The 19,757-nt window shown below is 47.4% G+C and overlaps 1 protein-coding gene across 5 annotated transcripts in view; it reads left to right on the top strand.

The window, feature by feature from the left end:
• ASAP2 (ArfGAP with SH3 domain, ankyrin repeat and PH domain 2) overlaps positions 1-19,757 on the top strand; it is a 203,160-nt gene that overhangs the window by 14,885 nt on the left and 168,518 nt on the right. Inside the window, exon 1 of one of the 5 annotated variants that reach the window (XM_077960159.1) lies at positions 13,528-13,602. The exons of the other annotated variants lie outside the window; for them this stretch is intronic. Coding sequence (XP_077816285.1) covers positions 13,543-13,602 — 60 coding nt within the window. The 5' untranslated portion in view covers positions 13,528-13,542. Of the gene's footprint in view, positions 1-13,527; positions 13,603-19,757 lie in introns of those variants that run through there. 5 annotated transcript variants of the gene reach the window in all.

Raw genomic sequence — 19,757 nt, 5'->3', positions numbered from 1 at the left:
TGTACAAATCTTACACTTATGTTAAATTTGTTCCTAAGTACTTTTTTTTGATGTGAGTGGAATTGTTTTCCTAATTTCATTTCTGGATTATTCATTGTTAGTGTATAGAAATACAGTTAACTTTTTGTATATTGATCTTATGGCCTACAATTTGCTGAATTTGTTTATTGTCTTTTATAGTTTTGTGTGTACGTATGTGTATTCCTTAGGATTTTTAATATGCAAAATATCATCTGCAAATAGAGACAGTTTTGTTTATTCTTTAATAAGCTGAGCACTTTTTATTTCTTTTTCTTTTCTGCTTGCTGGATCAGTTCTTAATCATCTTTAAATGCCCAGTGATTTGCACAGAATAGGTGCTCAGTAACTGTATTAATTAACTTCAGTATTAAAAATCAGTTTTTATGTAAGCTGCAGTTTCTTGTATTTAATTTGTTTTATTTATTTGGCCTCTGGGCATGTTGATAAAATGGGATGATTTGCTTGCTTGGTCTTTAGTTGCAAAGGAAGTTAGTGGAAATGGTTTTGCATTTGTAAATGGGTTTTAGATATTTGCCTTGTCTGGCCACAGTGCTTGGTAGTCACTCAGGAGGCTTAGAGCCAGGCCTCCTATGTTTTCTGCAATAGCAAACCCTTTCCAAGCTGTTGTTTCTGCTGGTGAGTGTGGCTGGTGTTTTGATTGTTTTCTATCAACATTGCCTTGATTTGGTCCCCACAGGAGACTGCTCACTTCTTGACAAAAGGTAATTATTGAGATTCCTGTTTTTTTTTCTCACCTTGTGAATTCTCTTGTTTTTCTTTTTTGGCAAATAGGAATGAGGTGTATTCACTACTGGAGCATTGGGCTGTCAGAACCCGTAGCTTTGGTTTGCCTTGGTCACAGCCCGCCAGGTTGCGTGCTTTTGATTTGGAAGAGGTACTGGTGGGTGTGTTCGCCAGCAGGGATCACCCACAGTAAAAATCATGGGTAGGAGAAATGGTCCTTCACCTTTTCCCATCTTCCTTCTTTCCATTGTCTACACTCCTGGTCCCGCCTTTTCCCTGGGGACTGGGATGCTTATGCTGGAACCTCATCAGTGTCCAAAGCTTAAAATTCTCCTCTCCTCCTCACTTTTTTCCTCTTCATTTTCCCTTGACCTTCATTGCCTTGGTCTATTTCCAGAACCTCCAGGGCCTGGGTTTTCTCTTTAAAAGATCCTATTCCATCCAGAGGAGACTCAAGAGTCCTGCTTTAATTTGGGATTTTAGGCAGAGGCCTTCCTGCGTCTCTCAAGTCACACTTGCAAGCGACTGCTTTGGGGATGACATTTAAAGTTGGCCTCCTTTCCTACCACTCTGACTCCCCTCAGTTTTCTAGAACTGGGTTTATTGTTCTATATTTTAAAAATGATTTATTATCTTCTATAGCAATGTTGGAAGGAGCTTAATTTTCGAAGTGCACAGTTCTCTTTATGGTCAGAACGAAGTAAAGGAGATTTGATTGATCTTATGACAAAATTGCTTTAGTCATAGCTGATATGAAATCTCTTAAGGGCCCTGTTTTATTTGCTCTTTTAATTTATGAACCTTCTTGGATCCTTCAAGTGTCCGTATACTAAGCCAGTGAAGCCTTATCTGGAACATGCAGGCATCATTTTTGCCCCTAATATGCCATGAAATGCTATAGGGTTCTGATGCTTTGTTAGATTTTGGTGTGAATTAGGGAGTAGCAGTGTCAGCAAATGTGTGTTTCAGAAATTTGTTAATGGTTTTTTCAAAGGAAAATGTACTATTAGCTGGAATAAGCTGGAAGCCATAGGGCGTGCATTAGACTTGGAAGTAAACAGAAAAAGACCCCCAGTGAAGTAGAAAGTAGCTGCTATAAAGCCCAATTTGTTTCCCTGTAGTTCAGGGTCATGTCATCCTCAGGCTTCCAGAAAGACCATGTAGTGAAATGGGAACAGCAGGGACCCCGTGCCCTACAGCTGAGGCCAATAGGATGGAGGGGGAGAGAGAAGAGTTAGACCAGCTTAGAAGGGTGGGGCCACCTCCTACTCTGGAATTCCTGCAGGTCTCACTAAGCCACAGCAGATCGTGTTTATTGATGTTAGGTTGGTCGTTAAGAATAGTCAAAATCAGCATCCTCTGCTTTGGTGCACTGGGGTGTACGTAATCCGCTGAGGATAGTATCCGTGAAAATAGTTTTTGAACTTTGCTTTGCAAATTTTGATGAGCTTGAGTTCACTGAGAAAATTAATTTCTGTAGAACAATTCCTTCATTTAATGTTGGCCCAAATGAGGCATTTAGTATGGAATTTGGGCCTTGGTGGAATAACATGGAAATGTTTTCTGGGATACATAGCCTAACCTGATGAGGACAACCATTGCTGAGCAGTGTGAGGGAAGGGAGGATTGCCCAGTGAGTGACTGCTGCCGAGCAGGAGGCTTCCTGCTTGACCTCTGAATACTCTGGCACTTCCTTTTTAGGGTCAGGAAGCTTCCAAATCCAGAGATCCCCCCGTTTGCAGTTTTTAGTTTTCCTCTGGAACTGCCATACCAGACCGAGTGTGCCTAGTGTTGGGACTAGATATTACTTCTCTTTGAATCCCAACATGATGCCTAGCGTACATAATTGTCAGAAAATGTTTGTTGATTGTCAAGGTCCTGCTAATCTTGTTGATTTTGTGATTTCATACCTTTCTCTTTCAAAGGATTGCTGTATGCCTGGAAATAAATCCGTTTTGGTTTGCAAAATCAAGGTTGTCGTGTCATCCTTTGAAACAATTAGAGAGGCAGGAAAATCTTTTAAGGATGATTGAACTCTCCACTCTATATACCATCCCAATTAATATCTGATTTCTTCTTTGAAAAACATAATTAATCATATCTTTTCTTCTGTAGAACCTTCCCTAACACTCCTCATTTATCAGAACAAATTTCTTTTCTGAATTTTTGAAGCAATTAGTTTCTGACTCTCTTTGTGTGTCCTTTTTTATCCATCCATCCATCCATCCATCCATCCATCCATCCATCCATCCATCTGTCCATTTATCCATCTCTGTCCATCCGTTGATCCATCTTTGGGACAGACCTGGGATGTCTGTGCTCAGAAGCAGAGTACTCTACATCTGGGAAGCACGGTGGTCCTGCCCGCAGCTGTCACGCTCGTTGCATGCTGGGCTGTGGTCCTGGCTTCTCTTGTCTTCTGTAGAGCGGGAGTCTCACCAAAGGAGGGGATGGGAGGGCTAGGTTTAGTCAAGGTGCGTAAGTTGGAACACTGCAAATGGGGTTCAGCTTACCCAGGGTTGTCCCTGTTTGGTCAGGGCAGGGTCAGCAAAGCTCCAGCCTGGTTTTGTATGTAAAAAGTGTAAGCTAAAAATGGTTTTTTAAAATGGTTTTTAGGGGTTGTAAACAAAATCCCAGAAGAAGATGCAACAGAGACCGTGTATGTGTAATCTGCAAAGCCTAAAATATTTATCATCTGCTCCTTTATAGAAAAAGTTGTCCCAACCCTGGTTAGAGCTCTGAGTGTGGGTAGATCTGTCTCACAGATCTACTCTGTCCCAGGGTCTGTCAGCCTGGGCCAGAATACTGAGTTGTGAGGAACCTTAAAGACACTTGTCTAGTGGTCTGTAGGACGCATGGCCCTGTTTAGACATTCTGCTTGCTGTAGTTACCCAGGGACCTGCTGCTGTGGAAGCAGCCTTTTCTTCCCCAGGAAATGTATATTAACTGAAAGCAAGTACTTTTGCCTTTTCCTCTGTGGTCCCGATTTTACCTCTGAGGTCGTGAGTAAGTCCAGGTGACAGGTGGGTCAGAGCTGGATTATAGAGGGCTGAGCATGTCAGTCAGAAATTGATTCAGAAGGTTGTGGGAAAATATTAAGGGCTTTTGCGTAGGGGAGTGACATGAGCATAGCTGGGCTTGGGAGGTCTGGCCTGGCATGGTTTGGGATCCTGGGGGAGTTGGAGCAGGCTGGTAAGGTTAGGGGCCGGGAGACCAATAGGAAGCATTGGCCACTGCCGTGGGAAGTGGTTGTAAGGGTCTGGATTAGGGCATTGGAAATACAAAGGAAGGGAAGTTAAGTATAGGGCATAGGGAATACAAATTCCAGGGAAGTTAAGTGGCAACTCCTCATCTTCTAGTTTGTGCTGTCACCGGGCTTGGTTGGTGTGTGGTTGCCATGTTCAGGCCAGCCTTCCTCCTTCCCTTCCTCCTTCCCTAGAGCAACTGCTCCATATAGGCCATGGGTTCTATGGAGTTCCTTCCTGGAAGGTGCCCATGGGCTGGAGGAAAGGAGAAACAATGGTTCTGCCAGGGAGGAGATGTCATTGGATAAGCTCCTTGAAGGTGGAGGTTGTGTCCTATGTGCTGCCTCATGCAAGCCAGTCTCACCCTGGGGCACATAAGAGGGGCTCAGAAGGTCGGCTGTTTGAAGTCCCACAGCTGACTGGCCACATAGATGATAATGCTGTACACCAGAAGTCAGTGTTACAATAAAACTCTTAAAAATCCAATCTTACCTGTACTTTTAAGGAACCTACCATTTACAAATAAAAGATCAACCATTTATTCATTCAGTATCTGTTTTCTGTAAAGCACACTGTATGACTGTATACCTTTATGCATAGTAATTGCCAAAATGCCTATTGCAGGGTGCGGGGTCACCTCCCTGAGGCCGTGCAGAACTCGGCATGGGTCTACTTTCTGCCCCTCTGGAGCTTTTATTTCCTTATTTCCCCAAATACCTCTGCCTCATTTCTTTTTTTTTTTTTTTTTTGAGACGGAGTCTCGCTCTGTCGCCCAGGCTGGAGTGCAGTGGCCTGATCTCAGCTCACTGCAAGCTCCGCCTCCCGGGTTCACGCCATTCTCCTGCCTCAGCCTCCCGAGTAGCTGGGACTACAGGCGCCCGCCACCTCGCCCGGCTAGTTTTTTGTAGTTTTAGTAGAGACGGGGTTTCACTGTGTTCACCAGGATGGTCTCGATCTCCTGACCTCGTGATCCACCCGTCTCGGCCTCCCAAAGTGCTGGGATTACAGGCTTGAGCCACCGCGCCCGGCCTCATTTCTTGATCTAAGGATGTTCCTTGATGACTTCAAGGGTACCTTCCAGCTTAGGGATTCTGTAATTTTAACGTCCAGCTTGCTGAAGGGCTTCGTGGTAAAGGGGGAGTTGGGAGGATTGCTGAGGTTGTCCTGCTCTGGATGCTGGCCTCCCACAAAGGTCCTTTCAGGCTGCCGCGGGGAGGACTGTCCTGTGTCACTTCTTCCTCCCTCTTAATCCCTGGAAGGGAGGACATGGGGAACAGGTCACAGGGAGCCTGGAAGAACAAAGAGCATGCTGTCCGTCCACTAAGAACATTGACAGTCTAGCAAACAGTGTGCCCTTCCCTGGCCTAACATCACCAGCCTGTGATCTCTCTCCCAGTACTCACCCAGGGACCAGAAAGGCGGGAGGTCTGGAGAGAGATTGCAGGTGGCTCCCTTGGTCAGTCAAGAGCCATTCCCTTCTCCTGCGTGCTGGGGGGTTGCACCATGGCTTGGGATAGGCTGTTGTCGGTGGAGCAGAGGTGTCACCCAGCTAGAAGGGTAAGGGAGCTCAGACCCAGTCCAGGTGTTCAGGTCCTGCTCCCTGGCGGGAGGGAAGGATGTGTGAGAGGATATTCCAGATCCTCCTCTCCTGTGGATCTGGAATCCTGTTCATCTGCCATCCAGTCTGCAGCCCTGCTGGGCTTGAGAAGTCTTCATTTCTCATTAGCAGCCTCCATTGTCCCCACTTCCTCCATTATCCCTACTTCCTACATTTTCAGGGTGCTTGGCCTCTGCTGTACCCTCAGCCCCTAATCCTAAGGGCACGTGCTCTGTGAAGAGGGGGACTTGGGGTTGTGCGCACCTGTGCCCTGCAGTGCCTGATGCCTGAGTGTTGTGCCGGCTCTGCCTGTGTCGTTCAGCAGTGAGCCTCCTCTAAAAAGCAAGGGCACCGTTTGCACTGCGGGCTTGTTTCCTGTGTTTGTGTTCTTACTTCCTAAAACCAAACTGCAGACTCCTGAGGGCAAGAGCTCTTTTTTCTTTTTTTAAAATAAGCTCTCATTTTTATTTATAAAATAAGGCTATTTTCTTTTTTTTTTCTTTTTTTTTTGAGACGGAGTCTCTCTCTGTCGCCCAGGCTGGAGTGCAGTCCAGATCTCAGCTCACTGCAAGCTCCGCCTCCTGGGTTTACGCCATTCTCCTGCCTCAGCCTCCCGAGTAGCCGGGACTACAGGCGCCTGCCACCGCGCCCGGCTAGTTTTTTTTTTTTTGTATTTTTTAGTAGAGACGGGGTTTCACCGTGTTAGCCAGGATGGTCTCGATCTCCTGACCTCGTGATCTGCCTGTCTCAGCCTCCCAAAGTGCAGGGATTACAGGCTTGAGCCACCGCGCCCGGCCAAAATAAGGCTATTTTCAAGCACCGTTTGGGTGGGACAGGGCTCATGCACATTTTACAGCTGAGAAACAGCATCACAGAGGTTTAATGGCTCTGTAAAATAAGATAATTGGTAAGTGGTAGCCCTGAGACTTTAACCAGGATCTTACGGCTCTTGTTCAATGAATGATCTTTCTGTAACCCAGAACCAGCTGAGTATTTGGGAGGTGCTCAGTAACCATTTTACTGAGTTAAAAAAATATGTGGGTAAGGTATTTGTGAGTACATGTGCATATACACAGATTCTATATGCTTAGAAACTTTTTTGACCAGCCTCTTTATTTGAAAAGGGATTTCAAGGTTTGTATATGCATTGTTTGTTGCATGTTACTGTCTTTGGAAATGACTAGTGAAGATAGATAACTTAGAAATATTTGCATGTTACATCAGAAGAGAGTTAATAGTACTGGTTGCCATTAATACTAGTGGTATTAGCTGTTCCAGCAAAAGGTACTACTTATTCATAATAACCAGATAATAGCGAGATTGGAGAGAATAGTCTAGATAACATTATGAGTGTATCTATATTTATAATTTAAATGGAATGGGGTGAATCTTTTAATATGAGGTTTTAAGAATTCGAGAATTTTAGTTTGAGACATAATTCATGGTATATGGTTGATAAGGACATACTCTTTGGCCATATAACCTTGGAGAAGTCATAATCTTGAATTATTTATCATTGGAATGAATCATCCTTTTGAGAGAATCATATCTTCCTTCAGTGTTAAAAATATACTTATGTCATCTGTCATGGTGAGTATTCCAGTTACAATGCATATTTCTTTTTTTCACATCCTGCCCACTCACTTGGTGTTATCCTTGAGAAGAGAAAGATTTGAGATGATGGCTAAGTGGTTTCCAGTCTTTCAGTCTAGAATCACATTCTCCGTTTCTTCTCATTCCTTTTGGTTGCTATGTTTTGATATTTGGTCTTTGGTCTCTTTCTTTGGGGAAGAGTGACTGGATGGCCACAGGAGGAGGAAACCCATTTGGGAGCTGATAGTTGATGTATTTTTGTTATGCTTGGCAGAGTGAGCGCCCCCCTTCTTCCTGAGCAGAGTGCATGTATGATGTACAAATGAATGGTCTCTTTCCATCTGGCCGTCACAGAGGCAAGAAACTGGTGCCTCTGGAGCATTGAATTTCTCAGACTCTCAAGGGACAGCAGAATGTGTATGTGAACTGGCACACCCAAATGCAAATTATTTCTGGTGATACCTAATATATGTAAATGTATGCTGCTCAGTTGGCCAAGAAATTATGAACGGCACTCTTCCTAAATAATGCTATATAACTGAAATTTTAGTTTTGTCATCACAATAGTGAAGTGTGTTGATAGTCCTATTTCCTGCCAAATTTCTGTAACATTTCCAGCAGCTTCAAGCACCCCTCACGGGCCGACTCCACAGAGGTGGAAGATCCGGCATCTTAGGAGGGAGTGCTGCCGGGCTCCATTCCGAAGGCCGTGCCTGCCTTGTTACCGCGTAGGGGCCTGGCAGTTGAGGGCTGAGGGCGGAAAGTGGACAATCAGGATAGAGACAGGATTCAGCAGAGAAGCGGAGTTTTAGTACAGATGTACTAAACATCTGTACAGATGTGGGCCCCCCGCACATCTTCATGCTTCACTTCAGGAACAAAGAAACCCAACAGGTCTAAAGACAGTAGGGCATACCTGCAGAGCCGGTGGCGGGGGCAGGTGGCTGGTGCTGCTTCCATGGTGGACTTTGCAGTTCCCCTGGGGATGGACTTTGCTCAGTGGTGCCCACTGCAGTGAACCTCAGCCCCACCTCTGTTGTCTTCACCCTTTGACCTCACTTGAGCCTGGACTGAGGGGTTTCCCCTGTCTGTTGATGAACCAACCTGAGTAGTGTGCATCCAGCCTCTCGCCGAGCTGGGCACCAGGGGCAGCGACAAAGGAGACAGAAACGGCCATCCCCCTTGGGCACTGCTGGCCTGGCAGGAGAGGCCTAGTGTTTGTCTAGAGAGGAGCGGGGCAGATGTGGCCAGTATTGAGCTGGCTGCTTTTCTGTGGGAGCCTGAATCTCAGTGGAGCCTGGAAGGACATGCAGGCGTTAGGCAGCCAGGATTGCCTGCGTTAGGCACCGGGCTGGGCACACAGAGCACTAGAGGGAATTGGTTGAGTAAGTGATGGAGTAGTTGACAGCGAAGGGAGACTGGAGAGAGCATTCTGCAGGGGGACAAAGTGCCTGAGCCTAAGAAGGGGAGACAGGCTGTCTGGAGAACACGAAGGAAGTGCCTGGCCCTGGAGGTGTGTGCCCCTTCTGTCCTCCGTAAACTGTGAGTGGGCTGAGGTGTTGGGGTCATTTGTGGGCCTGGAGTGATTGCTGATTTCTGCAGCCCTGGTGGTTGTCAGTGGGCTGGGGTAGAGATGCGTGTTTATGTATGGAGCAAGGAAGGTCCTAGCCTTGCTCAAGAGGACAGCTTCGTGATTTCTGCAGGAAGAGATGATGATGTTTGCTTCTTTTACATTCTGCATTAAAGGCCCCAGACTTTTATGGGGCATTCGCTGATGTGAGTAAAGAGGGAGTCCTGGATTTCTAGACACTCACAGTTTCAGAATAAACAGATATGTAAACAGCTGATTACCATATGGTGTGATAAATGTGTCAGGATACAGAGGCAGTTGCTATTGGCAACACCAAGTCAGTCATAACCTTCGGGAGTGAACAGTGCTTGTTCGCTCAGGGTCTGACCAGGGACCCAGAGGACCAGTGATGGGGACCCAGAGGGGCTGCGTGGGCCTGCCATCACTGCGAGCCTGGGTTATAAGACTGAGCAGTGCAGCCCTGACTCTGGCAGGCGAGTATCCCAAGCTGAAGTTTCTGGAAGCCACAGCCTGAGCCCAGGGCCTGGAACCTGCAGGAGAAAACTGTGCTGAGACTGATTCCCCAGTGGGCAGCCCCACAGCTGGTCTGCAAGCTGCTTTCCCTGGGCAGACTCAGCCTCCTGCAGGAGGGGTGTGGGAGGGAAGGAGCAGTGTCTGTGTGCAGACCTGGGTTCCCCCAGAACTGAGGTGCTGGATGAGGTGCGCGCATCCCCTGAGCTGCTTGGCGAGGAGGACGGTCCATGTTTTCCATCACAACTGGGAGTAAGAGCAGATATGTGGAAGGCAAGGACGTTTTTTCCCCTTTTGAAGGAAGGTTGTTAGGAAAACGCCTGCATTTTCTAATCGCTGGAGAAGCCCTTTTAAGCAGACCAGATTTATAAGGGTTTTGATTAGAACAGTGGTGTGGGGAGCGGCAATGTCTTTAATAGCAATAAAAACCCAGAGTTGGGGTCTGCCTGCACAGGAGCGTGGGCCAGGGGGTCCTGTGTGACCTGGGAGGTGTGTGAGGGAGGCCCTGGGCTGGTTCCATGGCAGGGCACAGTCCAGCTTCTTGCTTCCTGGCAACACAAACCCCTGCCTGTTTCTGGAGGGCAGATGCTGCCCAGGCTCGGCTGCTTTGCGGTTCTATGTCGGTCACTTTCCCCAGGCCACTTCCTTCCTTTTTCTTCTTATGCCAGCCTGGGCAAGAGGACTTTGTGCTTCCTGCCAGCAGGATGGATGGGGGAAAGGCAGTGGCTGGGCGTTTCTCTCTGCTGGAAGGGTTTGCTGGGGTGAATCCTTTCCCTTCACTCCCTCCTGTAGCCAGGACCTTTTTTTTTCTTTTTTTTTTTTTTTTTTGAGACGGAGTCTCACGCTGTTGCCCAGGCTGGAGTGCAGTGGCGCGATCTCGGCTCACTGCAAGCTCCGCCTCCCGGGTTCCCGCCATTCTCCTGCCTCAGCCTCCTGAGTAGCTGGGACTACAGGCGCCCGCCACCGCGCCCGGCTAATTTTCTGTATTTTTAGTAGAGACGGGGTTTCACTGTGGTCTCGATCTCCTGACCTTGTGATCCGCCCGCCTCGGCCTCCCAAAGTGCTGGGATTACAGGCTTGAGCCACCGCGCCCGGCCTCCTGTAGCCAGGACCTTGTCACCTCCAGGGAGCAAGTGACAGTTTCCTTGACTCCTCACCAGGTTTTCAGGCTCTGCCCTCTTCCTCTCCCCAGCCAAGCTCTCCTTTGACCTCAGCCAGGAGGGACTTGCTCTAGGGCTTAAGTTAGGTCACATCTGACTTTAAGCCCCAGTTTTAGCATCTGGTATGGTGGCAACAGCCTGGGCTTTGACAGACTTGGGTTTGTGTCATGGCTTGGTACCTGCTACCCATGCGCTGAGATGCCAGTGAGCGGTCACTGGTCATGCCACATAGCTGCCACCTCCCGGCCGCCAGCTCTGTTGTGTGTGCATGCCCATTGAGATGCCTGGGTGCCGCCACACCCCTGGCCTGCTCCTGCCTGTTCTTCCTCCTGTCAGAGGGCCCTGTTCTTGCTCATAGACTCCCCCACAGCAGTGGGCCTGCCTGTCTGCCTGGCTCTTGGGTGTGCCTGGCATCTGCATGCTGTGTTCCCATGCTGCTTCTGCTAGTTGGAGCCCTTGTGCCATGCCTTCCTTTGCAGCCTCTCCTCTCTGTGCCATCTCCCATGCCACCCTTGAGGTTTTAGCTCCATCACCTGACAGCCTGGCCCTTCCCTGCATCAGGTGAGGAATGAGAGCTGGGCTGTGCCCCTCCCACCCACTTGACCCAGTGGACCCTTTGGGAAGTGGCAACTGTGAGTCTGCCTGGCTTGCTCCAGTTGCCCATCTTATCCTGTGAGTGAAACTCCTGCTTCCATCTCTCTTGATCTGGCCCCTTCTCTCCATTCCTCCGGCTGCAGTGTATGCCCCTGTCATTTGTTGACCAGAGCATTCAACAGCCTCTGCTCCCGCTGAGGTCATGGTGATCGTCTTAAAGATTTGCTCTTTAACTTTTGAGCTGAAGACACATCGGTGGCTTCCCTGACCTTTTGGAAAGTAACCAGACTCTGGGTCCTTCTCCCTTGTTGATCTGGCCCCTTCCTCCCACCCCATCTTACATCCCACCCACGCCTGTCCTCTGTGTCAACGTGCCTCACTGCTCTGCACCCGATCCTTTTACACAGGGGGTCCCTCTGTTTGTGGAGTCGCCCTGCTCTTCCTCTTTCCCTGCCTATTCTGTGAAGTTCAGTCCAGCGCCCCTTCCTTGGAGGCCACATTAGAGGGCTTTGTGCCCGCATACCCCTTTCGTGGCTGACTGTCCACATTATACTGTCTGTATCTGTTATTTACTGTCTCTCTTTGACAAGCTATGATCTTGGGAGTGCAGAGAACTTGTCTGATTTGTTTAACCACCTCACTTAGCACATAACTTGTCATATTTTAAATTTGTTTTCTATCTCCCCTTTTCCCCATTAGATCATAAGCTTCCTGGGGGCAGGGATTTTTGACTCTTATTTAGTGATGCATCCTCAGCACCCAGAATTGCACCGGGCACATCATATATGTTTAATATGTGTTTGTTGAATGAATAAAACTGACAAGCAACTGCAGCTTAGATTACAGGGAGTGAGACACACTGTTCCCAGAGCTCTGGTGTCATTGGTTCATAGAAAGCTTGTTTCTCTGGCCATGGGGACTTGATTCTTAGAGGGTAATGGTTTGAAAGTTGAATTAGTGAGTGCAGATCCTTAAAAAAGTACAAATATATGTTTGTGCCCTTGTACCGAGGGGCTGCCCTGCCCTTCTGGAGGAAGGAATTCCAGGTTAGACATGTTCCCAGCTGCAGTTTAGTTCTGTATCTATTGCCAGCAGGAATCCAAGGATTTCCTTTATTGTTTCCAAATTGCTGCCTCTTAGGAATGGAGAAAGCTGCCGGTCTGTGCTCTGTATTTCTTTTGCTCAGTGGGACCAAAGTAGTTTTGTGGTAGAGAGATCCAGAGATACGGCTTTGAAACAGTTTGAGTCATCTAATTACTGTCCAGGAGGCTGGGAGGTTAACCCTGGTGGTTGCTTTGGTGATAATGATCGATGTCTGGGTGACAATTACAATGAAGGCTGGTATTATGCCGGGACTTTGAAGAGTCTTATCAGATAGTGAAGGAATTGAGAAGCCATAGTATGTTGAGGTCTCCAGAATAAACATCCTCAGAATGGAAGGTCTAGATGAGACTTACCTTGATGAGAGGCTTTCATGCTTTTTGTGCTTTTTTTCCTTTATGGGCTCTGGTAGTTCTTTAGTGTTTTATAATCTCTTTTCAGAGAAAGCTTTTTGTAAATTCTTCAGATTTTACTTTTTAAGTAACACTTATAAAAGGTGTATGGTGGCCTGGGACCAGTACTCTTTGCAGGAAATGCAGAGATGGATAAGAAATGGTTCATTCGCTTCAGAAGCTCATGTTATATCTTAGCCTGTGTAGTGATTACAGCATCTGCTTGGAAGCCAGCTGGACCTGGACTCAGATATTGGTTTTGCTAATTGATACCTGTGTGGCCATGGGCAAATATGCTCATTTACTCATTTATGTTTAACAAACACTTATATTGCACTTACTGTGTGCCAGGCAGTAAGTGCTTAACACATGTTAAATGGATTTAATCCTTACAACAACCCTGTGGCTAGGTACTGTCATCATCCCCGTATTTAAAGAAGAGCAGGGTGGGCCGGGCATGTTGGCTCACACCTGTAATCCCAGCTCTTTGGGAGGCTGGGGTGGGTGGATCACCTGAGGTCAGGAGTTTGAGACCAGCCTGGCCAACGTGGTGAAACCCCATCTCTACTAAAAATACAAAAATTAGCCCGCACGTGCCTGTAATTCCAGCTACTTGGGAGGCTGAGGCACGAGAATTGCTTGAACCTGGGAGGCAGAGGTTGCAGTGAGTCGAGATCGCACCACTGCACTCCAGCCTGGGCAACAGTGAGACTTTGTAAAAAAAAAAAAACAAAAAAAAAAAAAAAAAGAGGGAGTGGTTCACAGAGGTGAAGTAACGTTCCCTGGGTCACTGAACAGAGAAGTCACAAAGCCCGGGCACTCTGGCTCGAGTTCGTTTTTCTTCTTGACGCTATTTGTGCTGCCTCTCAGCTTCCTAAGCTTGAGCTTCCTAAACTAAAATGGGAGGCAGCAGTAATCAGACTGCCTAGAGACAGGGCTGGTGTGAGAATTCAGTGAGAAAACCGGGGGAGAACATTTAGCCAGAGCCTGTCTCATGGCTGGGGCTCGGGCTAGTGGAGGAGAGGAGAATGCACACAGATTGCACCAGAACAAGGTAATGACGGTGTGTGGCCTTCTAGGGACCTTGATAATAGTGAGGAGCAGCTCAGAAGCAGGGAGAGATCACTTCCTGCTGGGGCAGCTGGGACACTGTCGTGAAAGACTGGGGAGGGGACAGATGGGACATCTGGGACTTGGCAGCCACCTGGGAAGTGGGCACTATCCCCATTGTGTGGATCCAGAAGCTGGGCTGTTTCTAATCAGTTAAAATGAGTAGGTAGAGCCCAAGGTGCAGGAAGATGGATTTACTCTGGGTTCAGTTGGTTGGACTATTGAATTGAGCTGGGAGGAGGTAGAATAAAGTCTGGTCAGCCACTCTGGGGCCAATGCACAGGGGCACAGCCCGGAGCCCACTTCCGGCGTTGTGAATGCCTCAGTGACTTTGCACATTGTCTTTTTGTTCTCTCTCTTTAGAAATGTTCTCCCACACCTTCCTTCCAGTGGATTTCTAGAAATACCCCGTTTTTCATGACTCACCAATTGAACACATCCTGTTTGGGGAAGTGATAAGAGAGGAATTTGAGAATGGCATGGAGTTGACTCCTAATGATGACTGGTGCAGGGAGTGGACGGCCCAGCCGTCTGCTTGCTCTGCCTCTCACCTGTGTCTCCAGACAAGCTGAATTTCTCCAAGTGCCATGTTTCACTGTCCCCACCCGACATATGCCAACTGGAGTTTTTCCTGTCCTGTTGTAGGCGGGGATCTGTGTGTGGCTACAGAGTGACTAATGGTAGAATTAATCAAGTTAGAGATGGGGCCTGTAGTTTTGAACCTGATGAGTTAGATGACCTTTTGGACCACACAGATGGCCAGTCGTTCTGTGCACCAGTGTGGCAGGGATAGAGCTTGTGCCAGCTGCCCCTGGGCAGAGTTGTTTTCTTTTTAAGAGGTAGCCAAGGCAGCCTTGCCTCTCAGGGACCAGCCCTGGTGGATGGCACCCCGGCCCTTCCCTTTCCAGGGCTCTGATTTTCCCCATGGCTTGCTGTTATTTCACTCATGGAGTTCGGATGTTGCTCATTCCAGCAGAGGCCAGATGTGTAAATCATCCTGCAGCAGTTCTGTCTTGTATGGCCCGAGGCTCCTTGGTGGGTTGATTGGAAAGCCCAGTACATTAGGGAGTGAAGGGAGTGAAGTAAAGAGAAATGGAGGAGGGAGAACTGGAGCTGGGGCACGTGAGCTGCTGCGGCAGCGTCGGGGAGGCAGGGGAGTTTAGACCAGGTCTCAGGGTCAGGAGTGGCTGACAGCCGAGGTGTTGGGCTGGGTAGGGCAGAATGAGCCACATGGCCTGGCAGCTGTGATGGGAACATGTAAGAAGCCATCGGGCTGCTGCGTTTTAGACGTGTGAACCCTGAGGGTAGAACCCGGAGAACTTGGTTGGTGGATGCAGCTGGCAGTGCCTTCCCGTGAATGGCAAGGGCAGTGGGCTTAGGCAAATAGAGCCGCTCCGCCTGGCAGTTTTGCCTCCCAGCGGACTTCTGGCAAGGTCTGGAGTCATGTTTGGTCTGCCGGGACTGGGGACTGGGGTGCTGGTGGCATCTAGTGGGTGGAGGCCAGGATGCTACTACACATCCCACAGTGCCCAGGACTGCACCCATCACAAAGAGGTACCTTGCCCCAAGTGTGTCTGGGCCCGAGATTGAGAAACCCTGGGTCAGAAGGCTTCAGGTGATGGTGAGCTTGGAGGGCGGGTCAGGGAGGGACAAAGGGATGTCCTTGGCATCTGGTTTACTTTGGGGCCCCTGTTTCCTGCTCTTGGTGGGCCCGAGTCTCTCTGTAATTTGTGCAGGATGAAGTTGACCTGGACGTTTCATAAGCAGAGGCTTGTAGGTAATCAAGTGCCACGAAGTAAAGATCATGATTTTGGGCCACTTGGATATATTAAGTCCATCGACATCTTCAAAGAGTTAGATTGAAATGCTGATCCTCTTGTACTCCTGAGATATTCTCATCCTTGCCTGTATTATGTTTTTCTGTTTTTTAACCTGTGTTGTGCAGAATGCCAGATGAACTTTTTAGGGGGTATATTTTGATATGTTTTATGAAGATTAATAAAATTAAAATTGTCTTAGTACTAATGTAAAGAGCTTGAACTTAATTTAGTTTTATAATTGTCTGTATAAACATTCTTAATGTCTAAAGGAGGATTTTTTTTTACCGGAGAGGCAAAGGGAAATTAAAACTTGATAAAATTTAAAAAATTAAAAGCAACTATTACTCCCTGTTATTGTATGTATGTTTGTGTAGGTGGTTGTGTGTGTGCGTGTATGAGAGACACAGACAGTGCATTTTACTTTTTTGTTTTTTAAAGATCCTGCCTTTAAATTTGGAACTATAATTATTTGTCAGCACAGTTAATTTTTTTTTTCTTGCTTTTTTTTTTTTTCTTTCTCTCTCTCTCCTTTTCTGTGTTGGAGAAAAGGTGCTGTATGTTGTCTACTTCAGGTTTCTTTTTTGACTGAATGGGACAAGGATAGGGCAAGATCTGAGTGTCAGAAAGATCCCCCCCAAGGCTGGTGTGGGTACCAGGCAGGGCTGGGGTAGGAGACGGGGAGGTGCACCAGGCGGGAAGGCAGGATGAGGTCCAAGTTGAGGCCAGGGCCAAGGGTAGGGGAAGGCAGGAACAGCTTGGAGAAACAGGCAAGAGGGACAGGTCTCTGACCTCTTAGCTGTGGGGGCTGGGAAAGGGGTGGGAATCTAGGAAAACACTGGTTTCTGGCTTGAGTGAGTAGAAGCTTTTTTTTAAAAAGAGAGTTAAAAAAAAAACCCACATGTTTTGATGATTAATGTTACTTTCTGACTTTTGCTTTTCAAAAAATGAAAATGGAAAAGTTTTAACAGGGCCTCAACTCCTGAGGCTGGATTAGGATATTTCTCATTTACATTGCGACTTTTAGAAGATTAAGATGATTCTGACCATTTTCTGAAATTTAGGAAGCACTCAGTTGGTCTTTTGGTCTTTTTTTTTTTTTTTTTAAAGACAGATTCTTGCTCTGTTGCCCAGGCTGGAATGCAGTAGCACGATCTCAGCTCACTGCAGCCTCAACCTCCTAGGCTATCTTCCCATTTTAGCCTCCCAAGTAGCTGGGACTACAGGTACATGCCACCATGCCTGGCTGATTATTTTTATTTTTATTTTTTGTAGAGATGGGGGTCTCACTATGTTGCCCAGGCTGGTCTCAAACTCCTGGGCTCAAGAGATCCTCCTGCCTTGGCCCCCCAAAGTGCTGGGATTACAGGCGTGAGCCACCATGCCTGGCCCGCTCCGGTCGAAGACTAGATTCTGAGCGACCAGGAGACTGAGTCTTTGCTCACCTGGTGGAGTACATTGTATACAGTAGGTGCCCAGGTTTCTTCTTTTGGTTTGGAGAGCAGTTGTCTTGAGGAAAACCAGTGAGATGATCCCGTCTCTTCCCATGATTTTGAGAGTATGATCTCTGTACCGATTCAGAAGAGCCCTGAGGGTAAAGATGTTAGAGGTGAGTGACCTTCTGCATCTGACCCGTGGCTCCAGTGTGTGGATCTGTGGGCTGGCATGTCTCACGTGTGTGGACTGGGGTTTCCCGCTTCCACAGTGGGAGGTGGTTGGTGTGTGGGAGGAGCCATGGCTCTGGCCTCCGACTGCTGGGGTTTGAATTTTGGGTGAGCACTTACTCTCACGGTTACCTGACAGGCTGCTTACCGATCTTCACACGGGTGAGCTTATTGATGATACACACAGGTGACAGTTTAGATTGTATGCTGCTTGCTTGTATTTGTTCTGGTTTTAAAACCTCAGCTCCTCTAGTCTTTGGTAGACACTCTTATGCTATATCTTGGGCAACTTAGTTCCTCTTTCTGGAGCCTCAGTTTCCCCATCTGTAACACCAGAGAGCTGGACTTAGGGGAACCCCTTGGTATTTGACAATACTCCAGGCTTTTGTAAACAAATTGTCCACAGCTTTGCTGAGCTACAGCCACATCCGCTTGGAAAAGCATTGTCTTCCCAGCCTGTGCAGAATCCAGATCAGTTTCATCCATCTTCCCATGGGGGCTGCTCCGTCCCTTGTCTTACTGGAAATGTCTTTCTCAAGGGTCTTTTCTGGTGTACAGGTCTCCCTGGAGATGGAAAATCGCAGCACCTGGTTTAAGTACAGTGTGGTGTTTGTATGGGGAGGAGAGGCTGAGGGCTATAGCCTCTGAGTTCAGGAGTAATAAGGTGTTTGTTTCTCTTTTTGACCAGGTTTTTTTGTGGTATAATTTACATACAATGAAATTTACCCTAAGAGTACACTTTGATGAATCTAACAAATGTACAGTTGTGTAATCTCCACCATTATGACCTAAAACACCCCAAAAGCTTCCCTCTTGCTAACGTGACTGGCTTGGTGGTTCTGGTGGCTTTTTTTGTAGATTGCCTAGCATTTCTACATAGATGATTTTGTCTTCTATGAACGCTGTTTGCCTCCTTCCTTCCCGATTTGTTTGCCTGCTCCCACTTTTTCTTTCTGTACTGTGTTCCCTCGGCCTCCCGCAGCCTGGAGGGGCAGAGGAAGAGCGGCCTCCTCCTGCCTGTCCCTCCCAGCCCCTCTCTGTCCCGTGGCGTTAGCAGCAAGGGCTGTGTAGCTGCCTGTTAGTGGGTTGCCTTCTGTTGCTAGTTTGCTGGTTTTTTATCATGAATGGGTGTTTAATTTCATCAGATGCTTTTTCCGCACTGACTGAGATGACCATATGGTTTCCCTTTTTTAGCTTGTTAGTGTGGTGAATTACATTTTTAACACTGCAACTACTCTTTGGTGTGGAAGCCTTATGTGTGGGGTAAGCACAGATTTGGTGTCATCATGTTGGGATTTGAGGATTAGCTGTTCTACACTTCATAAGGATATAGTACATTCAGTTATTGACAGCAGCTAGACTGCATAGTCACTCCTGTGGGGCTGATCTGTTTAATTATCATTGTTGACCTTTTTACTCTTTCATTATATTTTGGGTAGAATGAAGTCATGTGTGTGGTGATGAGGGGGTGGGGGAAGATAATAACAAACTCTTCTGTAGCCTGAACTCATTAGTTCTTATAACCCATAGGTGTAGGTATCATTTTCTTTATTTTATGAATGAGGAAATTGAGGTCCAGCTTCTTGGAAGGTAAGAGAAGTGAGTCCCATTTCCCCTAACGTTAACTGAGCACCATTTATATGCCGGCCATTTGGACCCATCTAAGGGGCACAAAACCATTGTTTTTTGTTGTTGTTGTTGAAACCACAGTAATGGCAGCATCTTTTTTTTTTTTTTTTTTTTTGGAGACAAGTCCTCACTCTGTTGCCCAGGCTGGTCAGTGGCGTGATCACGGCTCACTGCGGCCTTGGCCTTTCTGGGCTCAAGTGATCCTCCCACCTCAGCCTCTTGAGTAGCTTAGACTACAGGTGCATGCCACCATGCCCTGGTAATTTTTTTGTAGAGATGAGGTTTTGCCATGTTTAAGTGACTTTCCCAAGGCCTTGTAGCTGGTAAGAAGGAGGTCTTCTAAGTTGAATTCTTTTCCCTGTCCTACTACTTTTGGGGTGGTTTATGGAAAGAAATTAAGTCAGGATGAAAAAGCTAGTCAATTTCTTAGAGCAATGTAGACAAGATTTTCACAGTTGATCTTCACAGACTTATCTAAATACTGTAGCCCCATTATCCTTGGGGTATGTTCCAAGACCCTCGGTGGATGCCTGCAGCCAGCGAATATTGAACTAGTTTGCCTGTATTCATGGCATGTCTCTGTTCATGTCATGTCTTCCTTCCACAATTTTTTTTTTTTTTTAATTTGAGACAGGGTCTCACTCTGTCACCCAGGCTGGAATGCAGTGGCACTATCATGGCTCACTGCAGCCTCCATTTCCTGGGCCCAGGTGATCCTCCCACCTCAGCCTCCCCAGTAGCTGGGATCACAGGCATGCACCACCATGCCCAGCTAATTTTTTGTAGAGATGGGGTTTCTCCATGTTTCCAGGCTGGTCTCAAACTCCTGGACTCGAGCAATTCACCTGCCTTGGCCTCCCAAAGTGCTGAGGTTTCAGGTATGAGCCGTGCCTGGCCCCTCCCACAAGTTAATGCTTTTCATCATAACTAAGCACTTGCCATGCGCCACGGCCGTAACTTTTGCAGTTTGAGGTGCGAAGGCAAAGCTA

This window comes from Macaca mulatta, chromosome 13, assembly GCF_049350105.2.
Source record: "Macaca mulatta isolate MMU2019108-1 chromosome 13, T2T-MMU8v2.0, whole genome shotgun sequence".
Taxonomy (NCBI): Eukaryota; Metazoa; Chordata; class Mammalia; order Primates; family Cercopithecidae; genus Macaca; species Macaca mulatta.
The sequence above is the reverse complement of the archived record's forward strand: the minus strand, read 5'-3'. Positions and strand labels throughout refer to the sequence as shown.